This window comes from Heptranchias perlo, chromosome 2 (genome assembly GCF_035084215.1).
Source record: "Heptranchias perlo isolate sHepPer1 chromosome 2, sHepPer1.hap1, whole genome shotgun sequence".
NCBI classification, from domain to species: domain Eukaryota; kingdom Metazoa; phylum Chordata; class Chondrichthyes; order Hexanchiformes; family Hexanchidae; genus Heptranchias; species Heptranchias perlo.
The window spans coordinates 18,904,947-18,931,292 of record NC_090326.1 but is presented as its reverse complement, the minus strand read 5'-3'; the positions used below and the strand labels follow the sequence as shown (position 1 = coordinate 18,931,292).

Below are 26,346 nucleotides of genomic sequence, written 5' to 3'. Positions count from 1 at the left end.
CTGATGGTTCTTTTGGGTAAATTCTCTGCATGTGTGGTGGTGAACCATACCAACCACTAGGCAGGTCCCAGGTGAGATATTGGCTGGGACAGTGATCAGGAGGCTATAACTGACCTTGCACTAAGGAATGGAAAATACCGGCCAGCTAGCTGGTTATGATTGCAATCTAGTGACTCTTGCTGGAAATATGTATGTTGAGTGAGGACAGGAACAGGCTATATAATGACCCTTCCACAGTCAAATAGCTCGCTGACTTTCTGAACTCATGAAGAATGCCTACTTAGAGGAGATGCTGGATGACTACTAGCACCCCTTGAACCCTACCCGAGCATGAGGCATTGTTTCTGAAGTTAAAAAAGAGATGGGTTGGGGAAGTAGGAAGTATTTCAGGGGTTTTCTTCATCTGAAGTGCCAGTATCTGTACAGGTACAGTGGGTAACCTTAACGGGTCCTATGAAGTTATCTCTGGATTTCAGAAAATTCCATAGAATTTACCAATTTCAAAATAATTCTGTTAACTGTAAAATAATCCGTATACTTAGACTTCTAAGCCCCTGCAAAAACTTCAAGTTAAGTTTACTTTCCAAACTCTTGAAAATGGCTCCTCCTGTCAAAACATGATCTGCTTTGTTCTCATTCTGTCACTGCCATGCACTGAGGTGCACTTGTTATGTTTTTTCTTTCAATTTCTATCTTTTTTTCCCCCTCTCTGTCTCTTAATCCAGTCTTTCTTTCCCTCTCTTTATTTCTCTTTCTGTACTTGATTTGACATTGAATTCACCCACTCTAATTCACCCTCCTTCTCAGTCCTTGCACTGTTAATTTCATAATCCTTTGATCTGATTAGTTATGGAGGTACACAGTTGCTTGCCCTGTTCAATCACCAATCAATCTGATAATTCTTCCTCATTCAGTATCGCTGTCAGAATCTTGGGGTTCAGATCCAGAAAGGGATATGGCGAAGATTAAATCATTCTTCCATCTCTTGGTGGTGCCTCTCTGATTTTAAAACCTTCCACTTGTGCTTTAGCATCAGTCCCCAAAGCAATGCCATTCTTGTTCTCGGGTCCCAGATGCCTGGTTTCCCTCGCTGCGATGTTATCAGCTAGCACTTTCAGCAACTTGCCACGCGAAAAATTGCAAGGGCAAGTCTAACTAACGGCAGACACCGTGCTACAACAAAATTTGTCCCTTTGTGAGTGTTTTTAATCTCTCCTGCAGCCCTTCTCTAGTAAGGAGTCTTCAACAGCTGAGAGATATGGGTAAAGAATAGTCCTCCGACCTCTGCCGTTACTTGTGCACAGGTGGAAGAGGGGAAAGGGAGAGAGAAAAATAAACTCCCCAGAAACACAAGATACCTTTATTGGAACAGGATCCCAAATGGCTGTAGCCTCTAATTGACGTAAGCAATCACACTAAAGTCAGGCCTCTAATTAGCCTGACCATTTACCCAGACCAATTGATTTCAAGAATGCAGAGCAATTTTGCGTTGTAGCCTTAAAGTAACATGCACCTGCACTTTAGCAACAAAATAATGCATTGTTCATTCCATAGATTAAAAGCTCTTGCTCTTACAAAACAGTGCGTTCACTGATTATTGTGAGAGATGCTACAGGAGATCTGCAGCGACGTTTTTAAACAAAATTTTTGCATCTTTTGCGCTCGAGAGATCGCACTTTGTTACAAATACAAAAAATTTTTTTTTGGGAGAGGAAGAAAGGCAACCATTTCATTCTGTGCTCTGACCTGGAGCCCAAAACTTACAAGCAATGTACTAGCCTCTAATTCACCATAGGAATTTACAAGCAGCTACAATTCCTTGGATTCCCACATTGAGCACTGGCCTTAACTGGCCAGTTTAACTGCTAAACATTACAGTCATGCTCCAGACTACACGTGAGCTACATCACGGGGAGATCCCCTTGTTATTTAAAAGCTTCTGTGAGGACAGGGTAACTAGAAATGAGACAAACAAAAATAGTAGTATGAAGAGAAGTACATAACCGACATATAACAAATTCACACACTCAAATGCATCAATTGGTAATTTAGTATGATCTATTGAAATTATTCATGATACAGTAATCTTGTATGGTCATTGAACTAGATACTCTTGTCAAAAATGTAATTGGGGATTGTGTTGTTATTGCTTTGTTCACTTAAATAATGCATGCTTTTCCCTCCTATCTTTATCTCTTCAGCACGTGTGGAGTGAAAGCGAAGACTGTCTGCCATTCCTACAATTGGTACAAGAATACATCTTATCCTGTGGGAAGAAGACCCTCTCTGAAGTACTGGAAAAAGTCTTCAAGTCATTCAAACCTGTAAGTATCAAATGTTACAATCATGTTGGACAGAGTATTAATCATGAAATAATTGGAGTTTGTAAGAGGAAATGCAGTCATCATGGGGGACTTCAATCTGCATATAGACTGGGCAAATCAAATTGGCAAAGGTGGTTTGGAAGACGAATTTGTGGAATGTATTTGAGACTGGTTCCATGGCGCTCTAGGAACCAATCAGGGAACAGGCTATTTTAGATCTTGTATTATGTAATGAGATAAGGTTAATTAGTAATCTCTCAGTAAAAGAACCTCTGGGGAAGAGTGATCATAATATGATAGAATTTCACATTGCGTTTGAAAATAACATACTTAAATCAGAAACTAGAGTCTTAAACTTAAGTAAAGCAAATTACATAGGTATAAGGGGCAAGTTGTCAAAGGTAGATTGGGAAATTAAATTAAAGGGTTTCATAGTTGAAAAGCAATGGCAAACATTTAAAGAAATATTTCAATATTCTCAACAAATATACATTCCATTGAGAAATAAAAACTCCATGGGAGGAGTGATCTTCCTGTGGCTAACTAAAGAAGTTAAGGAGAGTATTAGATTGAAAGAAGAGGCCTATAATGTTGCCAAGAAGGGTAATAAGCCTGGGGAGTGGGAGAGTTTTAGAAACCAACAAAGGATGACCAAAAAATTGATAAAAAGGGAGAAAATAGAATATGAAAGTAAACTAGCAAGAAATATAAAAACGGATTGTAAGAGCTTCTACAAGATTGTAAAAAGGAAGGGAGTAGGAAAAGTAAACGTTGGTCCTTTAGAGGCTGAGACAGGAGAAATTATAATGGGGAATCATGAAATGGCAGATGTGTTAAACAAATATTTTGTATCTGTCTCCACATTAGAAGACACAAAAAGCATACCAGAAATAATGGGGAACCAAGGGGTAGATGAGAGTGAGGAACTTAAAACAATTAATTTTACTAGAGCAAAAAGTACTGAAGATACTAATGGGACTAAAAGCCGACAAATTCTCTGGACCTGATGGCCTACATCCGAGGGTTCTAAAAGAGGTGGCTGCAGAGATAGTGGATGCATTGGTTATGATCTTCCAAAATTCCCTAGATTCTGGAGTGGACTGGAAGGTAGCAAATGTAATCCCGCTATTCAAGAAGGGAGGGAGAGAGAAAACTGGAAATACAGGCTAGTTAGCTTGACATCGGCCATTAGGAAAATGCTGGAATCCATTATTAAGGAAGTGGTAAGAGGGCACTTAGAAAATCATAATATGATTAGGCAGAATCAACATGGTTTTATGAAAGAGAAATCATGCTTTGCAAACTTATTAGAGTTTTTTGAGGATGTAACTAGCAAAGTAGATAAAGGGGAACCAGTGGATGTAGTATATTTGGATTTTCAAAAGGCATTTGATAAGGTGCCACATAAAAGGTTGTTACACAAGGTAAGGGCTCATGGGATTGGGGGTAATATATTAGCATGGATAGAGGATTGGTTAACAGACAGAAAACAGAGTGTCGGGATAAACAGGTCATTCTCAGGTTGGCAGGATGTAACTAGTGGGGTACCGCATGGATTGGTGCTTGGGCCTCGGCTATTTACAGTCTATATTGATGAATGGACCGAGTGTAATGTATCCAAGTTTGCTGATGATACAAAGCTAGGTGGGAAGGAAAGCTGTGAGGAGGACACAAAGTCTGCAAAGGGATAAAGACAGATTGAGTGAGTGGGCAAGAAGGTGGCAGATGGAGTATAATGTGGGGAAATGTGAGGTTATTCACTTTGGGAGGAAGAATAGAAAAACAGAATATTTTTTAAATGGTGTTCAGAGAGACTTGGGTGTCCTCGTACAAGAAACACAAAAAGTTAGCATGGAGGTACAGTAGGCCATTAGGAAAGCAAATGGCATGTTGGCCTTTATTGCAAGGGGGTTGGAATACAAGAGTAAGGATGTCTTACTACAATTGCACCAGGCTTTGGTGAAACCTCACCTGGAGTACTGTCTACAGTTTTGGTCTCGTTATCTAAGGAAGGATAAGCTTGCCTTGGAGGCGGTGCAACAAAGGTTCACTATATTAATTCCTGGGATGAGAGGGTTGTCCTCTGAAGAGAGGTTGAGTAGAATGGGCCTATACTCTTCGGAGTTTAGAAGAATGAGAGGTGATCTCATTGAAACATACAAGATTCTGAGGGGGCTTGACAGGGTAAATGCTGACAGATTGTTTCTCCTGGCTAGAGTCTAGAACTAGGGGGCATAGTCTCAGGATAAGGGATCGGCCATTTGAGACTCAGATGAGGAGGAATTTCTTCACTCAGAGGGTTGTGAATCTTTGGAATTCTCTACCCCAGAGGGCTGTGGATGCAGAGTCATTGAATATATTCAGGGTTGAGATAGATAGATTTTTGGACTCTAGGGGGAATCAAGGGATACAGGAATTGAGGTCGAAGATCAACCCTGATCTGATTGAATGGCGGAGCAGACTGGAGGGGCCGTATGGCCTGCTCCTATTTCTTACATTGTTACTTTTTTTTAAAATATGTAGGATTAACTACTTGAGCCAAACACTGCATTTTATTGTCCATCTTCTTTCAAACATGATGTGTACAGAACTGAAATATATTTGGGGTTTTCAGCTCTGCGTCCTTTAAAAGGAATCTGATTGTATTCAGGCCAAATATCCCTTCCATCCCCTTCCTTGCTGTTACCATCAATTGTTTATCAGAACCGAAACAGTACTTATTACAATAATGAATGACCTGTTGATGCTTGGAGGGGGAACCTAGCTGCTGCAATGGATTAGACACCAGCCTTTCACCTGTAGGATTTGGTTCCAATCCAATCCAAATAGTGTGAATCACTGTCAGTTGGACTTGCTTGGACCAGGGTCCCAGCGGAAAGGATAAATAGTGCGGTCACAAGGACTTTAAACTAGTAAACGTGAGGGAGGGCTTCGGTGGAAAAGGTAATATAAATAATAATCCTAAAACTAATGAAAAGGAAGCGAGTAGAGTAATAGTCAGAAATTATGCTTTAGGCACTACAACTAAAGGGAAAACCAAAAGATGTAAAGTAATCAAATCAGGAGAGAGAAATAAGAAATCTGTGAGAAAAACAAAATTAGAGCACAAGGACATTTTTTTATTTGTTCATGGGATGTGGGCGTCGCTGGCAAGGCCAGCATTTATTGCCCATCCCTAATTGCCCTCGAGAAGGTGGTGGTGAGCCAACTTCTTGAACCGCTGCAGTCCGTGTGGTGAAGGTTCTCCCACAGTGCTATTAGGTAGGGAGTTCCAGGATTTTGACCCAGCAATGATGAAGGAACGGCGATATATTTCTAAGTCAGGATGGTGTGTGACTTGGAGGGGAACGTGCAGGTGGTGTTGTTCCCATGTACCTGCTGCTCTTGTCCTTCTAGGTGGTAGAGGTCGCAGGTTTGGGAGGTGCTGTCGAAGGAACCGTGGCGAGTTGCTGCAGTGTATCCTGTAGATGGCACACACTGCAGCCATGGTGTGCGGTGGTGAAGGGAGTGAATGTTTAAGGTGGTGGATGGGGTGCCAATCAAGCGGGCTGTTTTGTCCTGGATGTTGTCGAGCTTCTTGAGTGTTGTTGGAGCTGCACTCATCCAGGCAAGTGGAGAGTATTCCATCATACTCCTGACTTGTGCCTTGTCGATGGTGGAAAGGCTTTGGGGCGTTAGGAGTTGAGTCACTCGACGCAGAATACCCAGCCTCTGACCTGCTCTTGTAGCCACAGTATTTATGTGGCTGGTCCAGTTAAGTTTCTGGTCAATGGTGATCCCCAGGATGTTGATGGTGGGAGATTCTGCGATGGTAATGCCATTGAATGTCAAGGCGAGGTGGTTAGACTCTCTCTTGTTGGAGATGGTCATTGCCTGGCACTTGTCTGGCGCGAATGTTACTTGCCACTTATCAGCCCAAGCCTGGATGTTGTCCGGGTCTTGCTGCATGCGGGCACGGACTGCTTCGTTATCTGAGGGGTTGCGAATGGAACTGAACACTGTTCAATCATCAGCGAACATCCCCATTTCTGACCTTATGATGGAGGGAAGGTCATTGATGAAGCAGCTGAAGATGTTTGGGCCTAGGATGCTGCCCTGAGTAACTCCTGCAGCATTGTCCTGGGGCTGAGATGATTGGCCTCCAACAACCACTACCATCTTCCTTTGTGCTAGGTATGACTCCAGCCACTGGAGAGTTTTCCCCCTGATTCCCATTGACTTCAATTTTACTGGGGCTCCTTGGTGCCACACTTGGTCAAATGCTGCCTTGATGTCAAGGGCAGTCACTCTCACCTCACCTCTGGAATTCAGCACTTCTGTCCATGTTTGGACCAAGGCTGTAATGAGGTCTGGAGCTGAGTTGTCCTGGCGGAACCCAAACTGAGCATTGGTGAGTAAGTGCCGCTTGATAGCACTGTCAACGACACCTTCCATCACTTTGCTGATGATTGAGAATAGACTGATGGGGCAACAATTGGCTGGATTGGATTTGTCCTGCTTTTTGAGGACAGGACATACTGGGCAATTTTCCATGTTGTTTGGTAGATGCCAGTGTTGTAGCTGTACTGGAACAGCTTGGCTAGAGGCGTGGCTAGTTCTGGAGCATAAGTCTTCAGCACTACAGCCGGGGTGTTGTCAGGGCCCATAGCCTTTGCTGTATCCAGTGCACTCAGCCGTTTCTTGATATCACGTGGAGTGAATCGAATTGGCTGAAGAATGGCTTCTGTGATGGTGGGGATATGAGGAGGAGGCCGAGATGGATCATTCACTCAGCACTTCTGACTGAAGATGGTTGCAAATGCTTCAGCCTTGTCTTTTGCACTCATGCTGGATTCTGCCATCATAGAAGATGGGGATGCTTGCAGAGCCTCCTCCTCCCATTAGTTGTTTAATTGTACACCACCATTCGCGACTGGATGTGGCAGGACTGCAGAGCTTTGATCTGATCTGTTGGTCATGGAATCGCTTAGCATCTGTCTATAGCATGTTTAGCTTCACCAGGTTGGCAGCTTATTTTTAGGTATGCCTGATGCTGCTCCTGGCATGCCCTTCTACACTCCTCGTTGATCCCCTGGCTTGTTGGTAATGCTGGAGTGAGGAAAATGCCAGGCTATGAGGTTACAGATTGTGCAGGAATACAATTCTGCTGCTGCTGATGGCCCACAGCACCTCATGGCTGTCCAGTTTTGAGCTGCTAGATCTGTTCTGAATCTATCCCATTTAGCACGGTGGTAGTGCCACACAACACGTTGGATGGTGTCCTCAGTGTGAAGACGGGATTTCGTCTCCACAAGGACTGTGCGGTGGTCACTCCTACCAATAATGTCATGGACAGATGCGTCTACAACAGGTAGCGAGGTCAAGTGGGTTTTTCCCTCGTGTTGGTTCTCTCACTACCTGCCGCAGGCCCAGTCTGGCAGCTATATCCTTAAGTGCTCGGTCATTAGTGATGCTACCAAGCCACTCTTGGTGATGGACATTGAAGTCCCTAACCCAGAGTACATTATTTGCCCTTGTTACCCTCAGTGCTTCTCAACATGGAGGAGGACTGATGTATCAGCTGAGGGAGGATGGTAGGTGGTAATCAGCAGAAGATTTCCTTGCCCATGTTTGACCTGATGCCATGAGATTTCCTGGGGTCCGGAGACAATGTTGAGGACTCCCAGGGCCACTCCCTGACTGTATATCACTGTACCGCCACCTCTGGTCGGTCTGTCCTGCCGGTGGGACAGGACATACCCAGGGATGGTGATGGAAGAGTCTGGGATTGGCTGAAAGGTATGATTCTGAGGGTATGGCTATGTTAGGCTGTTGCTTGACTAGTCTGTGGGACAGCTCTCCCAATTTTGGCACAAGTCCCCAGATGTTAGTGAGGAGGACTTTGCAGGTTGACTGGACTTGGTTTGCCTTTGTTGTGTCCCGGTGCCTAGTGGTCCGTCTGGTTGTATTCTTATTATGACTTTTTGTAACGAGATTGTACAAGTGAGTGGCTTTCAGAGGGCGATTAAGAATCAACCACATTGCTGTGGTTCTGGAGTCACATTTTGGCCAGACCGGGTAAGGACGGCAGATTTCCTTCCTAAAAGGACTTTAGTGAACCAGATGGGTTTTTAACGATAATCCGGTAGTTTCGTGGCCACCATTACTGATACTAGTTTTTTTTTTAGTCCAGACTTTTTATTTAATTAATTGAATTTAAATTCCCCAGCTGCCTTGGTGGAATTTGAACTCATGACTCTGGATTATTAGTTCAGGCCTCTGGATTACTAGCCCAGTAACGTAACCACTATGCTACCGTACCCTGGTATTCAAGAATGGAGGGAGAGAGAAAATGGGGAACTACAGGCCAGTTAGCCTGACATCAGGAAAATGCTGGAATCCATTATTAAGGATGTGGTAACTGGGCACTTGGAAAATCATAATATGATTAGACAGAGTCAACATAGAATCATAGAAGTTACAACATGGAAACAGGCCCTTCGGCCCAACATGTCCATGTCGCCCAGTTTATACCACTAAGCTAGTCCCAATTGCCTGCACTTGGTCCATATCCCTCGATACCCATCTTCCCCATGTAACTGTCCAAATGCTTTTTAAAAGACAAAATTGTACCCGCCTCTACTACTGCCTCTGGCAGCTCGTTCCAGACACTCACCACCCTTTGAGTGAAAAAATTGCCCCTCTGGATCCTTTTGTATCTCTCCCCTCTCACCTTAAATCTGTGCCCCCTCGTTATAGACTCCCCTACCTTTGGGAAAAGATTTTGACTATCGACCTTATCTATGCCCCTCATTATTTTATAGACTTCTATAAGATCACCCCTTAACCTCCTACTCTCCAGGGAAAAAAGTCCCAGTCTGTCTATAGAAGTCCCAGTCTGTCTATAAAACATGGTTTTATGAAAGGGAAATTGTGTTTAACAAATTTTTAGAGTTGTTTGAGGATGTAACCAGCAGAGCAAATAAAAAGGAACCAGTGGATTTAGTATATTTGGATTTCCAAAAGACATTTGATAAGGTGCCACATAAAAGGTTGTTAAGCAAGATAAGGGCTCATGGGATTGGGGGTAATATATGCATGGATAGAGGATTGGTAAACAGAGACTAGGGATAAATGGGCCATTTTCAGGTTGGCAGGCTGTAACTAGTGGGGTGCCGCAAGGATCAGTGCTTGGCCCTCAGCTATTTACAATCTATATTAATGACTTAGATGAAGGGACCGAGTGTAATGTATCCAAGTTTGCTGACAGTACAAAGCTAGGTGGAAAAGTAAGCTGTGAGGAGGACACAAAGTCTGCAAAGGAATATAGTCAGGTTAAGTGAGTGGGCAAGAAGGTGGCAGATGGAGTATAATGTGGGAAAATGTGAGGTGATTCACTTTGGTAGGAAGAATAGAAAAACAGAATATTTTTTAATTGGTGAGAAACTATTTAAATGTTGGTGTTCAGAGAGATCTGGGTGTCCTCTTACAAGAAACACAGAAAGTTAGAATGCAGGGACAGCAAGCAGTTAGGAAGGCACATCGCATGTTGGCCTTTTTTGCAATGGGGTTGGAGTACAAGAGTAAGGCAGTCTTGCTACAATTGTTTAGGGCTTTGGTGAGACCACACCTGGAGTACTGTGCACAGTTTTGGTCTCCTTACCCAAGGAAGGATATACTTGCCTTAGAGGCGCTGCAATGAAGGTTCATTAGATTAATTCCTGGGATCAGAGGGTTGTCCTATGAGGAGAGATTGAGTACAATAGGCCTATATTCTCTGGAGTTCAGAAGAATGATAGGCGATCTCATCGAAACATATAAGATTCTGAGGAGGCTTGACAGAGTAGAAGCGGAGAAGCTGTTTCCCCTGGCTGGAGAGCCTAGACCTAGAGGGCATAGTCTCAGGATAAAGGGTGAGCCATTTAAGACTGGGGAGGAATTTCTTCCCGCGGAGGTTTGTGAATCTTTAGAATTCTGTACCCCAAAGGACTGTGGATGCTGAGTCACTCATACATTCAAGGCTGAGATAGGTGGATTTTTGGACTCTAGGGGAATCGAGGGATACGGGGATCGGGCGGGAAAGTGGAGTTGAGGTTGAAGATCAGCTATGGTCTGATTGAATGGCGGAGCAGGCTCGAGGGGCCGCATGACCTACTCCTGCTTCTGTTTCTTATGTTCTTATGATCAGTTACGGTGTGTTGCCCAAATAAGTATTGTTTATACAAACGTACAGAGTATAAGGAATAAATTGCAAGTGCAAATTCAACTTAGAGCGTACGACATAGTAGCCATTACCGAGACATGGCTGCAAGGTGGTCAGGACTGGGAACTGAATATACCAGGTTATAAGGTATATAGGAAGGATAGGGAAACTGGTAGAAGGGGATGAGTAGCCTTAGTGATTAAGGATGAATTTACTTCAATGATAAGAGAGGATATAACGAGAGGTAAGCAGGCAGTGGAGACTTTATGGGTAGAATTAAGAAATTGAATGTAAGACTGTAATGGGAGTTGTGTATAGACCCCCTGGTAGCAGCTGTGAAGTGGCAGAATGTATAAATGCAGAGATTAGACAAACATGTAGCAAAGGCAGAGTGGTTTTAATGGGGGATTTTAACTTTCATATAGATTGGGATAAGCGGACGAGCTCATGTCAGAAAGGTAGCAAATTTCTTGTGTGTTCGGGACAACTTTCTGCAACAATATGTCCTAGAACCAACAAGGGGACAGGCCGTATTAAATTTAATAATGAGTAATGAGCCAGATTTAGTTAATAGCCTAACGGTGCGTGAACATTTATTTAATAGTGATCATAATATGATCGAGTTCAGTGTTGTGTTTGAAAGGGAGAAACCGGTATCAGCTACTAAGATTCTAAATTTAGGTAAGGCCGACTTCACCGGGATGAGACAGAGACTGTCCACAGTAAACTGGGCAAATCTGTTAATGGGTAGAATGACAGAAAATCAATGAGAGGTGTTCAGGAAAGAATTTAAGGTGATACAGAACCTGTTTCTTCCTTGAGCAGCACTCCTACCAGCCCCCATTTATTACCAGTCTCCTCCACTTGCTGAACCTGTTTACGCCCTCAACAATTTCTTTCTTAATTCCACTGACTTTCTCCTGATAAAATATGTTAATGGAATGTTTGTGGATCCCAGCTATATTTGTCTTTCCACTCACAACCCCTCCGTGATCTCTTCCTCCATTACATAGATTTTAAAATTCAGGAATACTGTCTGTCGGGTAAATGGGATAGGATTGAAATTTATCCACAAAATCAGGATATCCCTGTTACATCAGGGCAGTTGCTAGGGCAAGGTGAAGGCTTTGGTCTGGGCATGTTGTTATGGATGTCGGGTATGCTAACTTAAAATGATTTGGTGGAGGGATGGGAGGAGCTGTCAGTAGATTTCGGTGGGAGGAAGGGGGAGAGGGAGATTTCTTTTGCTGTATCATGAACATGTTTATGATAGCACAAGGTGGTGGAAGATTCTCCCCACCCCTCCCCTGGTATTTATAATTGCTATGGTTGAACTAGGTGGTTATGATTGCACAGTGAGCCTTTGCCTGAACCAGTGATTTGCGTAATGCCTTAAACACCACTCTTGCTGAAATGCACTTATAGCATGCTTTTTATTGTAATTTTTACAGCCAATACAATATTAACGCTTTTTAGCAATTCTAAACAGACTTGAGAATCTCCATCAAATTGATATTTTAAATGATGAATCCTGAATATTCTTTTTGGGAGAGCAGGGTAAGAGTAGGGAGGAGAGCTGACTTGGCACAATTGCTGTGAGATGGCCAACTAATTAAAGTAGAGTCGTGAGGTTAAACAAAATCATTACAGGTTCAGTTGCATTGTAAAAAAGGTATGCTTGATTATATCCCTGCCCCCCATCTGAGAACTGATAGTCAAATTTTTAAACAAAACACTCTTATTTGGGCAACCTACACAAGTATAAAAGATCTAGGTTCTGAATAAGTGCCAGGCTAAAATTTGTCAAAAAATGTACTTAACCTGACTGACTTCAATTACTGATTGAAATCTTGTTTGTATCTTAAAGTACCCACGTTTCTAGCTCCCTCATGGAATATTTGATCCAAAAAATTCACAGCTCCCCTGCTGGCTCAGTGCAGTGAGCCCAGGAAGACCCCAATTTCATTGCTTGTGCTGTGTTGAGCAAGCTGATCTCTGCTGGAGACTCGACAGCTGAACCCAGCATCACTGGGTTAGAAGCAGGAACCCTAGTTAATTTTCTCCACACACACACACACACACACACACACACACACACACACACACACTCTCTCTTTCCCCCCCCCCCCCCAGTTTGTACATGAAACTTACCTTTTTTAAAAGCATTGGCATTTGATCCACTGTGATGGGGTATTGTAATATGTCATTGCATCCTGGGATGCTAAGTAGCTTGCCTTATTATAGGGCTGTACAGTTGATGGGTGATCCTAGAAAAGGGATACAGTGAAGGATTTGTGCAGTGTATTGTTAATGTAGTAGGGAAGTCTGCTTAATTTTAGTTATTTGAGAGTTTACTGACACTGGTTTAGGAGAGCTCTGGCCTGATGGGATAAATGCTGTGATTCAAAGTTGTTCCATAACGGCAATATAATTTTAATGGTCACTTTCTAAATGAGCAGTAGTGCTGAGGAGGGGTTGTATGAGGTGGTTGCCACGGTGATGGGTAGTCCACTGAATGCTTGGGTGAGTTTGCCTTTTATTTGGTATCAGCTGTTCAGTGTGAGTGTGCTTTGTTTGCAATGCTGACACTGCAGAAAGCTCAGCAACTGTGGCGTGAGTTGCTACTGTTACAGCTGACTCTTGCTAGCGCCGAGAGCAGATGCCTAGCTGCAGCCTTTCCCTCCCACTGACGACTGCTAGCTTGTGGGGAAAATCGTTCTTGCTGGATGGGTTATCTCGAGTGGCATAAATTTCATGTCTCACATAAAAAACATGTAGGTTCTCTCGTGCAATAAATCACATCCCACATACGTGCGTGAGACCATCATGTGCTATTGCCTATATGTGTTGGGTGTAGTCTACATGGATTTTAGCAAGGCTTTTGACAAGGTTTCACATGGCAGGCTGGTCAGAAAAGTAAAAGCCCATGGGATCCAAGGGAAAGTGGCAAGTTGGATCCAAAATTGGCTTAGTGACAGGAAGCAAAGGGAAATGGTCGACGGGTATTTTTGTGACTGGAAGGCTGTTTCCAGTGGGGTTCCGCAGGGCTCAGTACTAGGTCCCTTGCTTTTTGTGGTATATATTAATGATTTAGACCTAAATGTAAGGGGTATGATTAAGAAGTTTGCAGATGATACAAAAATTGGCCATGTGGTTGATAGTGAGGAGGAAAGCTATAGACTGCAGGAAGATATCTATGGACTGGTCAGGTGGGCAGAAAAGTGGCAAATGGAATTCAATCCAGAGAAGTGTGAGGTAATGCATTTGGGGAGGGCAATACAGGGGAAGATACGGAGGGGTGTAGAGGAACAGAGGGACCTTGGAGTGCATGTCCACAGATCCCTGAATGTAGCAGGACAGATAGATAAGGTGGTTAAAAAGGCATACGGGATACTTTCCTTTATTAGCCGAGGCACAGAATACAAGAGCAGGGAGGTTATGCTAAAGCTGTATAAAACACTAGTTAGGCCACAGCTTGAGTACTGCGTACAGTTCTGGTCACCACATTACAGGAAAGATGTGATTGCACTAGAGAGGGTACAGAGGAGAATTATGAGGATGTTGCCAGGACTGGAAAATTTTAGCTATGAGAAAAGATTGGATAGGCTGGGGTTATTTTCATTGGAACAGAGGAGCCGGGGCGGGGGGGAGATTTAATTGAGGTGTATAAAATTATGAGGGGCCTAGATAGAGTGGATAGGAAGGACCTATTTCCCTTAGCATAGGGGTCAGTGAACAGGGGGCATAGATTTAAAGTAATTGGTAGAAGGATTAGAGGGGAGGTGAGGAGAAATTTTTTTTCACCGAGGGTGGTGGGGGTCTGGAACTCACTGCCAAGATAGTGGTAGAGGCAGAAATCCTCAACTCATTTAAAAAGTACTTGGATGTGCACTTGATGTGCCATAACCTACAGGGCTACAGACCAAGTGCTGGAAATTGGGATTAAGATGGATAGCTCTTTTTCGGCCGGCACGGACATGATGGGCCGAACGTCTTCCTTCTGTACCGTAACTTTCTATGATTCTAAGTGTACATCGCATGCTTTTATTAAGTGCCCTTTTTGATAACTGCTCCTACGTATTAAAGGCTTGGTAACTCCTTCCTGCTGCTTTTTATATGTTGTGTGTTTTGAGGTGGGGTGGGGCTCAACCTTTGCTCAATTTTCTACTTTGTTCAATTTGTTTTTGGTGGTTGGGTTGACTAACTCGGGAGTGTTTCGTTCACGCAGTTGCTGGGTCTTCCCGATGTAGATGATGATGCATTTGAAGATTACAATGCTGATGTCGAAGAGGAGGAGCCTGAAGCAGACAGCCAGCATATGAGCGTCAGTCAACAGTAAACATGTGCAGAGAAAAGTCAGCTTGTGTGAAGTTCAGCCATTTTATTGATGGATGCCCCACATTCACCCTTCCCTCCCTGACACCTGAATAGCCTTTATTTGCATCAAGTTGAAACTGTGTTCCTAAATCTTATCTCGTTTGTTCTTTACTTCATTTAACTGTTCATTTTATCAAACAGCAAACTATAAGGAGGTATGAAATTTTGGCATTGAGGTAAATATACTAAATTGGTTTGAGTAAAAGTAATCTGCTGTTTGGACATACATTGGTTATGTACAGTTGCTTTAATTTCAGCTTCCGATTTTTAGTTGGGCTTTTATTTAAAAAAAAGATATTTTTTAAAAAATGGATTGATGAATCCACATTTCAATTAATAGGGCTTTCGAGCAATACCCAGTGATTGTCCTGCTAAAATGCTCCCACGTTGCCATAAGGATTGTTCACTGGGAAACTCTTATTAATAGGTTGGTTCATAGAATTTACAGTGCAGAAACAGGCCATTTGGCCCAACTGGTCTGTGCAGGTGTTTATGCTCCACACAAGCCTCCTCCCACCCTTCTTCACCTAACCCTATCTGCATATCCTTCCATTTATTCTGGCACAATTTGAATTTCAAATACCCATCTTGATTGCATTTTTTTTTAAAGGATAGTGACTGTGGGTATTTAATTGAAGTCGCCCAACAATGAAATTGTTCCTAAGCAGCCAATTGTGGCGAATTTGGAGAGTAATTGTTTAGTGCAGGTTTCACTTTTTAAGTTCTATCAGGTAGTTTTACAGTGATTATTTCACTTAAAATATCCTTGAGGACACTTTTTAATTAAAATGCAACACTGACTTAGAACTGACATCTGCTTGCAGCAACTTGTTACATTGTAAAATCAAAAGAATGTGCTGTTGTGTAGAAGCTTGAGGGCATTCAATACCGTTTTCTGCTACTGCTGTATGTACTGCGGATACTGTATACTGTACTGCATTAATTATTGCTTGGCTTTTAATGCACTGCAGTCTGTTGGGTACTTTACTGATTACTTCCTATGCATCTTAGACAAAACATTTACAGCTATAACATTCCCTGTTGTAGATCAAAAATAGCACAGACTTTAGCTCTTCGTTAATGTGTGTTAATGGAAGGAGCTGTAAACATGCCTTTAGTGGAATTTTTTTTTAGTAATGTGTGTATGGAAGAGAATAAAAAAAAATGTAATGCTCATTGAATAATGGGTGGGTTATTCGATATGTTGTAAGTTGTAAATTGTACTGTACCTGGCATGTGGACCTCTTGTACTGTATCTGTGTGTATACTGTAAAACAGTGCCTTGTGTATGCTAGGACATTTGAGATTGCAGAAAAACTTAATGTTTTAAAATACCCTTCTAATGAGCTGACTATTTGAAGCAGGTCGGAGCATTCTTTTGCCTGCAGTCAGAGAGTCTGTTCCTTTATTGACTTGGGTAAGTAAGGCCATGGACGAGTGGTGTTTAATGTAAATATTCTGTTCTACAGTATATATACTGTACAGATATTCAAAGTAAAAGCTTGGTCTGTACTTTGTGAACAGTACCCAGTGGTTTTAATGTGTTACGTGACAGTTGAGCATCTGTTTGTTTATCCTGAAGGAGGGAGGGAGCCTACTGATAACAGCTGTTGAATTGCCTCTCTCTTTCAAATGCATGGCTGGTTGATACAGGAGGTGTTATTTTAATTTTGGTAGTTCATAAAAATTATTTTATAGTTGATGTGTTACAACCTACAACACTTCATTTATAGATACCTCAATGCTTTTGTTGACCTAGCAGTCTGGATTTAAAAATGGTTTAAAAACAAATTGGACAGACAGATTTCTCTAATATAAATTAGCCTCATAATACTGTTTGAAATTATATTAGATTTAATAAAATAATAGTATTGCAGAAATTGGTTATCTCTCCTTTTGGATTGATTTAAAATATTACTTTTGTGCATTTAGACTAAATTTGTAAAGCAAATGTGTTTATTTGTTTTTAATAGTTAGGAAAGGTAACTTGGATAGGTGAACAAAAGGATACTGTACTTTTAACATGCTCAACACTAAACATGCTGAAAATAAATTATTCAAACATTGCTATCTTGGTACCCTTAATATGTAAAGTTTTAATTCAAATGAGTCAACTGAAATACTTTTTAAAAATTTCTTGTTCAGTGAACAGCTGTAAAACAGTGACAAAACTTAATGAAGGATTTACTTTCAGGGCACCTATTATAATTTTGTGTGACCTGAAGAAGTCCGTTGTCTGCCATAATGAATTGACAGCAAAAAGAAACTGATCTAGAAACAATTTAACTGAGTGCATGTGCATTAGAGTCACGGACTTTACCCAGCCTATCTGACGAGCTGTTCTGCTCAGTATCTCCTTTCCCTCTACGTACATTGAGCAAAACAAAAGAATGTCTCTAACCTTACTCCTTAACCTTATTCACCCAGAGTTGCCTGACCTTTCTGTGGTTCTAGAATCTCAGGAACCGTTATGTTCCACGATGTATTCTGCCTGTACCTACCTGTCTAACCCTATTTCATTCCTAGCCAGATACTCACATTATATATATATATATATATATATATATATATATGGAAAATAGGAATTAATCAACACTTCATTGTGGTAACTGCTTTTGCTGGGAGGCTGTCCTACATATCTACTGCTGTGAAGGCTGGAAAATTTCCTTCTAATGTTTAATTTTGCTGATTTTACTTCAAATACGAAAAGAAATGACTTTATCCTACCCCCACCCCCAAGTTTTCCCTGCCCTGAAGCCACTGGTATGTGATTGGGTCCATGGTTGGCTGCTCCCTTCATTACATTGTTTAAAATACTTCTGTCAGTGCTGTCTCTTCCTTCTACATAGTCATTGGGAAAAGATGGATGTAAAGATCAAACTTCTTGCCTGAGTGGAGACCTGTCATGCCTGGTCTCCTTCCCTCCGAACTGCCTTGGTGATGTAGCTAATGGTAAGGAACCACTTGCATCCCAGAGCAGTTCTGTTTTAATGGAAGTCCAGATTCTGGACTAACAAAGGAGCCAATCTGGATCTGTTGCTGCTAGCAAAGTGTATGACTAGACTGAATGTTGCGAAGGACTAGTTGGCATGAATAGTCAAATCTTTATGGAATGATGAGTCGAGAGTACCCATCAGTACAAAATAAGGATGGCTGGCAAAAATGAAGATGATACAGATGGTACCAAGATAGTGGATAAGGAAGCTGGACACCAACAAACAGGAGCTAAATGGTCACAACTGAAATACTGAAAATTGAGAACTTTGAAAGTAAAAAGTATCTCGCACAGATAAGTGTGAATTTTTTATTTTATTTTTATCCACTCTCAGGATCTGGGCATTAGTGGCAAGGCTGGCATTTATTGCCCATCCCTAGTTGCCCCTGAGAAGGTGGTGGTGGGTTGCCGCCTTTTTGATACAACCGAGTGGCTTGCTCAGTCACTTCAGATGGCAGTTAAGAGTTAACCACCTTGGTGTGTGTCTGGAGTCACATAGACCAGACCGGGTAAGGACGGCAGGTTTCTTTCCCAAAAGGACATTGGTGAACCAGGTTTTTTTTACAACATCCAACAGCTTCGTGGTCACTTTTACTGCTACTAGATTTTTGTTTACAGATTTTTTTTTTAAACTGAATTCAAATTCTCAAACTGCCATGATGGGATTTGAACTCGAGTTCTCTGAATTAATCAATCCTCCAGTAACAACCACTACACTATTTCGTCGTGAATGTTTTATCAATTGGAGGGTGGGGGGCGGTGGCACTAATGTCTTGGAAGCGAGGATCCCCTTAACATACTGCTTGGCAGCAGGAGAGGTCGTATGGCAATGTTCTTTATGACATGATTTTGCCACAACAAAATGTCCCTTGTGATTTTTTTTTTCCCCTGGCAAAACAATGGCACCAGTGCCAGGTCACTTCAACATTGGCAAGGATGCAAGGATGAAGAAATATTTTTTGGCCTGTTTATTCTTGTCAATCTTGCAAATGTGTTCTGCACTCTCCTTCATTTGCAAAACAAACATCTGTCTGTTTGTTTTAGTATTCCAAATTAGTTGCACCTTTTTTCCGCCTTTTCAACCTTTAATTGCAATTGTTTATAGGGCTCTATCTTCATCAAAAGTGTTTGGCAAACTGTCTTAAAAACAGAACCATGTATGATATTTTGCATCAAATCCACCTGCAGGTAGTGCCGTGTATAAACTTGCAGGGTGTGTTTGCAGATTAAGAATTTGCTGAATAATTTTTTTCCTAATGAAGATGGTGCCCCTTTAAAATGATGCATCAAACATAGCATGTAGCAGTGAGGAGGGATCCATCTTACAGTCTTGCTAAGTTCATATTTCCTCATTTCCCTCTCTTTCCTTCCCACCCCCACCCCACCACCTTCCTTGAAGGCATTGACTTGCGTAGTGGGGGTCAAGGAACACTAAAGTGGGCTCTTTTTGGCAATTTTAAAAACCTGGGCTTTTTGGATACATTTCAGGTTCTGTTGTTAATGCCAAAAAAAGGGAGGAAATCTTAAGGGGCTAACTGGACCCCAAAGGATACAGGTATATTCCAAATAAAAACTGACTTTTACTCTCACATTGCTAAAACTCAGTGGGGGGGAAAAGGCACAGTTAAGCTAAATGCTAACTGCTCGTGCCCCCCCCCCGCCTGCTCAGTTGACACAGTTGGTATTGATATGGATGCATCTGCTGACCATTTTGAGTGATGACTGATGAGAGAGTTCTAGGATCAGTAACTGTAGGCTTGATTGATGTGTGGGATACCTTAAAAAGCAAATACTATATTGGGAGGTTTTTTTATATAGAAAATAGATTATAATTTATTTCTGTATAGACTTATAGTCAAAATACGCCTGCAGTTTGGCTCTCAACTGTGACCGTCTGGAGCAAATAGAACCCACCTTTGCCTGTGTTAATGCGAGGGAATTTTCCCCTCTTTCCGTTGCCCCATCCAATTTGAACTGCGACTGGGTAACTTGTAGCAAATCAGATGGAAACTGCTAGAAGAGTGACTAGGAAGTAGCCAGGCCTCCGTTTCTTTAATGCAGAAAATTGAGCTGAGATGCGCCTGCTGATAGCAATGGAAGCGTCTGTCTCTGGATCTGATTTTCAGAGGGAAAACCAGCAATTTTGTGGGTGTTCTGAGCAAATTTGGGAATGACTTGTTAACCAAAAAGGAAATTAAAGGTAAAATTGGTTTTAAAATGAGTTCAAAGGTTCTACAGGCAGTAGCCATCCTGGAGAACTTTGTCTAAGAGGAAATCTTTCGTGAGTCTGGTCAAGGAGTGGGCTATTCAACCATGGGGAGCATCACAGTCACGCTACGTGCCATTTTGCATTTCTGGGCCTCCCTAGCCTTACTCTAGATATTTTGGTGTCTATATTTTAGACTTCTTTCGTAGGTGAATCCTAGCTCCCAATGGCCTCACAAATACCTTCTTTGATATCTAGGTTCCTACAACCAATCTCACTCCTGAACTATTTCTTTAGCAGAGAGGACTAGCATTTAGGATGTCCCAAAGCACTTCACAATCAATTAACTACTTTTGAAAATGTAAAAAGCTGTTTTGTGGGCAAACATTCTAGCCTGCGTATTCTCTTGAATATAAGAGACTAGGCTCTGTTCCATCACTGACCCTCTGCCGTTGTATTAGTTCTCTTGCTGCTGCATTGTGTCCCGTGCATTTTACCGGGCAGGTTCAAGAACAGCACACATGTGAATCACTGCACAGTTGTTAATCTGGTGGTGAAGCCATCCCAATGTCTGGGAAAATTTGTGTTACAGTTCACGCCATTCCCCTACCCCTCGTGTTCTCAGCAAAAAAAAAACTTTTTAAGCAGACCATATCTTCTATGATCTGAAACCGGCAATTTTATGTACGAGAGCATAGGCACTCATCAACCCACTCCGGAAAGTAAAACACACCATACTGTTGGACCATATTGTTCTGGCTAAGACCAGTGGTGGAATTTATATTCAGGAATTGTAATTACACAGAAGCAAAATACAGCAATACAATGCTTGATTTACACAATACTTAATCTGTCCTGAAAATAATAAGTTCAAAATCCTGGTGATCTTATTGGAATTTTTTAACTCAATCTTTGAATGTACTGTTGGTGCTTCAGCTACACTGAGCCTCTCCAACTGCCCCAACCTAGAAATTGGCAAACTGAGATACTTGTTCCATTCCAAAGAATAGCTTCACCACTGCACATCAAACAGGTTCTCTTGCATGATGCACAAAATCATGTTATTCATCTATTTCACCCTTCAAGTAGAAGGGTGTCTCTTGTCTGTCTTTTAGCTGTTTGTTCATGAAACCTCCCCAGGATGTAAAATGAAATTTCAATGAGTTTTTTTTTAAACAGTTCCAACAATCTCATAATTTCTTTCTATCACAGCAAACCTGCATAATTATTATTTCAAAAATGAAGGTACTTGACCAACAAACTTGATCTCATTAGTTTCTGATCAGGCAGTCCCACCAACAGCTGTGGGGTGTTTCCCTTTGAAACTAATTGTCGTCTCCAGATTGTATTTGTGTATTGCCTTTCTGTCCTGGCACAGACAAAGGAAAATATTTTTTAAGAACAGCTAGCTGAAGTTAATTATTTTAATTCATATTCTGTACAGATCAGCAATTCCAGAAAGAGGCAGGCCAGGGAATCAGTCCAACCAGCCAAAATAGTGATCTGATGAAAAATACTGCCCGCACAAGCTATAGTCAAAATTCACTATGAGTAACCCCCTTGGGACCGGCAGTAACGATTGTTGTATCAGGGTGTTCGCTATTGTCAGGTTTGGTGGTTTGCTACATCAGAAAAATGAAGAAACAAACAATTTGAATTGAACGTTTTATTCTGTTTTTTAAAAAAAGTGTAGACTGCTTCATATTATTCATGCTTTTCTCAAGGCACGCTGTTTCGATCTTGTTAAGCAGGCCAAAAAGATCCTCAGTTCCTGGCAATGACTATGAAGCTTCACACAGTTGCAACTGCCTTTCTGAACTCCTCTAGGGAATATATAACTGGTTCTATGCCTTCTATGTCCTCGACACCGGAAGGTTCCTCATCCTCTTTCCCCCGACTCGATGCCACTGATTTGTTTGTGTGCAGAAGGTGGGCCATCCTATCAGGCAACGAACGTATACATCATGCGCGATTCGCACTACGATTGGTTATTTTTCAATTAGTCTCAGTTTGAATTCCATCGTTGTATCCGGATCGATCCTGTTTAAGTGTTCACTGTAGTAGGGCTGATTTCCATTGAAAAAAGCGGTTCTTGCTGTTCAGCTCGTTCAAACTGGGGGTTCGTTATAATGAAGTTAGCCTGTATTTATATTTGCCGCCACTGATGCTTTCAGTTAGAGGTAGAATTGAAACACTACCGCTTCAGAAGGGTTACACTTGTATTGCAGGATTGTGTCCAGCAATGACCTGTAGTAAAAAAGGGGTATTGAGATTAGGTTATGTGCTGGGCTAGTGGTTATGCTACTGAACTAGTAACCTGGAGGTCATGAGTTCTCAATAAATAAGTTGTGAAATTAAATGCAATAAACCTGGTAAATTTTAGGTTTACCAAGGGGAAAAAATGATTATAAAAGCTATTGGATTGTAAAAATCCAACTGGTTCCTTACTGTCCCTCAGGGAAGGAAACCTGCCACCTCTCCCCAGTCTGGTCAACTCCAGTGTCACATTGCGTGGTTGACTCAATGCTTTCAATGCAACTAGGAATGGGCAATAAATATTGGCTTGAAAGTATCACCCACATCCGAAGAGCAAATGATAAAATAGCAAAAGTTCATGTAACCACATCATGAAAAGAATAAAGGTTTACGATTTAAAGAAAGTACTTGCATTTATAGAGCACATTTCACAACCTTAGAATGTCTCATAGTGCTTCACAGCCTTTTGAATGTGTAGTCCCCGTTGTAATGTAGGAAACACAGCAACCAATTTGTGCACAGCAAGCTCCCACAAGCAGCAATGAAATAAATGACCAGATAGTTGTCTTTAGTGCTGATGGTTGAGTGATAAATATTGGCCAAGACACTCCCCTGCTCTTCTTTAAATAGTGCATGGGATCTTTTAGATCCACCTGAGGACAGACAGGGCCTCAGTTTATCATCTGACACTGAAAGGCAGGACCTCCGACAGTGCAGTGCTCTCTCAGTGTCAGCCTAGATTATGTACTCAAGTCTCCAGAGTGGGGCTCGAACCCATGACCTTCTGACTCAGAGGCAAGAGTTTTACCCTGAGTCAAGGCTGGCCAGGTTACTGCTGAGCAACACATATGTATAAAGAGCACATTTTCAAAAAGATTCTTTACACAAGTGGAAGAATAAGGAATACGCTCATTAATTTATATCCATTCCAATCATTTTTAATTTTCTTTACCTTATTTCTTCTATTTTTAGAGAAAGACCAATGCTCAAAAAAAAACCCTGCAGATGTGCTAGATTGATATGACAGGCATATTGTTCACATCCTGCATCTGCAGTTGTGATAGGAAAGAGTTACAAACTAGCTGATTGGAGCCTGACAAATAGGACAATTAAAAAACAAGTTAACTCTTTATTGACTTGTCATCGGAACAGGAGTAGGCCATTCTGCCCCTCGTGCCTGTTCCACCATTTAATTAGGTCATGGCTGATCTGTATCTTAACTCCATTTACTTGCCTTGGTTCTGTAACCCTTAATACCCATACCCAACAAAAATCTATCAATCTCAGTTTTGAAATTTTCAATTGACACCCAGCCTCAATAGCTTTTTGGGGGAGAGATTTCTACTCCTCTTTGTGTCATGTTTTGGGCACTCCTCCACGTACTCAATTAATTTCTAATAGTGCATGTTACACATGTTCGTATTCTTAATGTACTGTGTCTCCCCACTTCAAACCCACACGTATGTTATAGAGTCATAGAGTCATAGAGTTATACAGCACGGATAGAGGCCCTTCGGCCCATCGTGTCCGCGCCGGCCATCAGCCCTGTCTACTCTAATCCCATATTCCAGCATTTGGTCCGTAGCCTTGTATGCTATGGCATTTCAAGTGCTCATCCAAATGCTTCTTGAATGTTGTGAGGGTTCCTGCCTCCACAACCCTTTCAGGCAGTGAGTTCCAGACTCCAACCACCCGCTGGGTGAAAAAGTTCTTTCTCAAATCCCCTCTAAACCTCCCGCCTTTTACCTTGAATCTATTTCCCCTTGTTATAGAACCCTCAACGAAGGGAAAAAGCTCCTTAGTATCCATCCTATCTGTGCCCCTCATAATTTTGTACACCTCAATCATGTCCCCCCTCAGCCTCCTCTGCTCCAAGGAAAACAAACCCAATCTTCCCAGTCTCTCTTCATAGCTGACCTTAATTTGTCCTCAATTCCATGAGCTTAAACTTTAGTTCTCATTACATTAGCTCCATGTTAAAGGCGCTGTATACACGAAAGTTGTTGTTGATGGCACTCGCAACGCCTGGTCACTGAGGACCGGTTTCACCACTGATCTGCACATCAACGTTTCCAAAATGAGAATCAGCCACTGCTTTCAGAGGCTTCCATGCTACCACTGTTAATCTTTTAGCGATGCTTCACCCTTACTTTTTAACAGTAAAAGGTTTCAAATTCACCAAGAATTCCACTTCTCTCCACTGGAGGGCTCCAATGGGCCTTTCTAAATATCATGGAGCAGAGTTTCCGCTAGTTTTGTGTCCAGTTTCTCGTGCAATCGGCCAAACCAACGCAAAAGATCGGGGAATTTTAAATGTGATTAATGCTCTAAACCACTTACTTTAGTTTTGCTATTTTATTGCCAGCTGGAGGGGAAAGGAAATGTTCAGTTCAACGGTATCCTTACTGCTTGATTTTCAGATAAAGGGTTTACCCAGCCTCCTCAAGGAATTAAAAATTAATCTCCTGGACACTGCTGTGAGCCACCCTGGGAGAAAAATCATACAGCCATTAAAAATAACCTGTGTGTTCTTTCTTCACTTTCTTTTGTTTATTAGTTATAAAGATAATGGAGACAGGGGGAAAAAAGGCTGTTTGATAGGGCAGGGCAGTCGGGGGTGGGAGGTCATGTGATGAAACCTCCAGGAATACGTCCAACCAGAGTTGGCAACCCTACTCCCAGCCCCTGGTGTGAAGAGCTGACAACATCAGATGGTATAAATGATCTTTAAGGGTGGAACAGATTGCTAACCTGTTGAAATACAGAGGGCTCGATTTTCGAGTGAAGTAGCAGGTGCGTTTGGGGCGGGGGTGGGCTCCGAAAATCGCAGAAAACTCGAGCAGGTTCGGAGCCCGGCTCCAACTCGCAGACTTCTGGGTTCCCCAGTGACGCGTCCGGGTACCCGCGTGCCTCCTGAATGCAGAAGTCCCACCGGCAATTAAAGCCGGCGGGATGATGATTTACATAGTTGTTGAGCTCGTTGAAGTACTTGAACTACTAGATTTTCTCCACATTTTGGCAGGGGTGAGATTTTGAAGCATCCTTAGTGTGTTTCCTGTGCTGTGGGAAACGCTCCCTGTTGCCAATAGATGTGTTTCAGCCAGCAGCCAGTGAGAGAAGCAAATGCTTATTTGACAGATGGGGAGAAAACCTCATTCATTGCAGCAGGGCACTCTGTCACTTAGACAAAGTTTTGGCTGCAAGATCTTTGTGCTTTCACTCAAATTTCTTTCTTTCCACCCAAAATTCTGCAGTTCAAACATATTAACTACTTTGCGGACCCCCTGAAACTCACACCGTCATGATGGGGCGGGGGGGGCCATGGCTGCATTCACCACTACATCTGAGCACTAGCCTTGCCAGACACGATGTCCACCTCCACCATGTGGAGCTCCACAACACAGTGCTGCACCACAGGCACAAGAGCACAGAGGGCAACAACATAGAGAGCGACATCGCAGAAGGCACTACCTTCGCCACAGGGTCTACAGACCGAGGCTCAGCTTCCTGGACCTCTCTGAGGAGCAGTGCATATGGAGGCTCAGATTCAGTCGCCAGGTAGTCGCAGACATCTGCAGCCTCCTTCATACCGAGCTGCTCCCGGCTGGCCCGAGCAGCATTTCCTTACCTGCCGCTGTCAAAGTCACCACTGCCCTCAATTTCTTCACCTCCGGACCATTTCAGGGTGCCACCGGGGACATCGCCGGGGTCTCTAGTCTGCATAAGGCAGGTCACCGACGGCTTGTTTCGCAGGGCCTCGCACTACGTCAACTTCCTCGTGGATGACCTCAGCCAGACGGAGAGGGCAGTGGGATTCCAAGCTGTGGCTGGCTTCCCACGGGTGCAGGGTGCAATCGAGTGCACCCATAGAGCAATACGAGCACCTCCACACGAGCCAGGACTGTTCATCAACAGGAAGGGCTATCACTCCATCAACACTCAGCTCGTTTGTGATCACCGCAAAAGATTCCTTCACGTGTGCGCCAGATTCCCTGGCAGCTGCCAC

At 42.5% G+C, this 26,346-nt stretch overlaps 1 protein-coding gene across 1 annotated transcript in view; it reads left to right on the top strand.

Moving 5' to 3' along the window:
* The window catches only part of mturn (maturin, neural progenitor differentiation regulator homolog (Xenopus)), a 30,550-nt gene extending 13,601 nt beyond the window's left edge, over window positions 1-16,949 (top strand). The window contains exons 2-3 of the mRNA XM_068000885.1: window positions 2,202-2,324; window positions 14,735-16,949. Of these exons, the coding sequence (XP_067856986.1) occupies window positions 2,202-2,324; window positions 14,735-14,845 (234 nt within the window). The 3' untranslated portion in view covers window positions 14,846-16,949. The remainder of the gene's footprint in view (window positions 1-2,201; window positions 2,325-14,734) is intronic.
* Window positions 16,950-26,346: the final 9,397 nt, after the last annotated feature.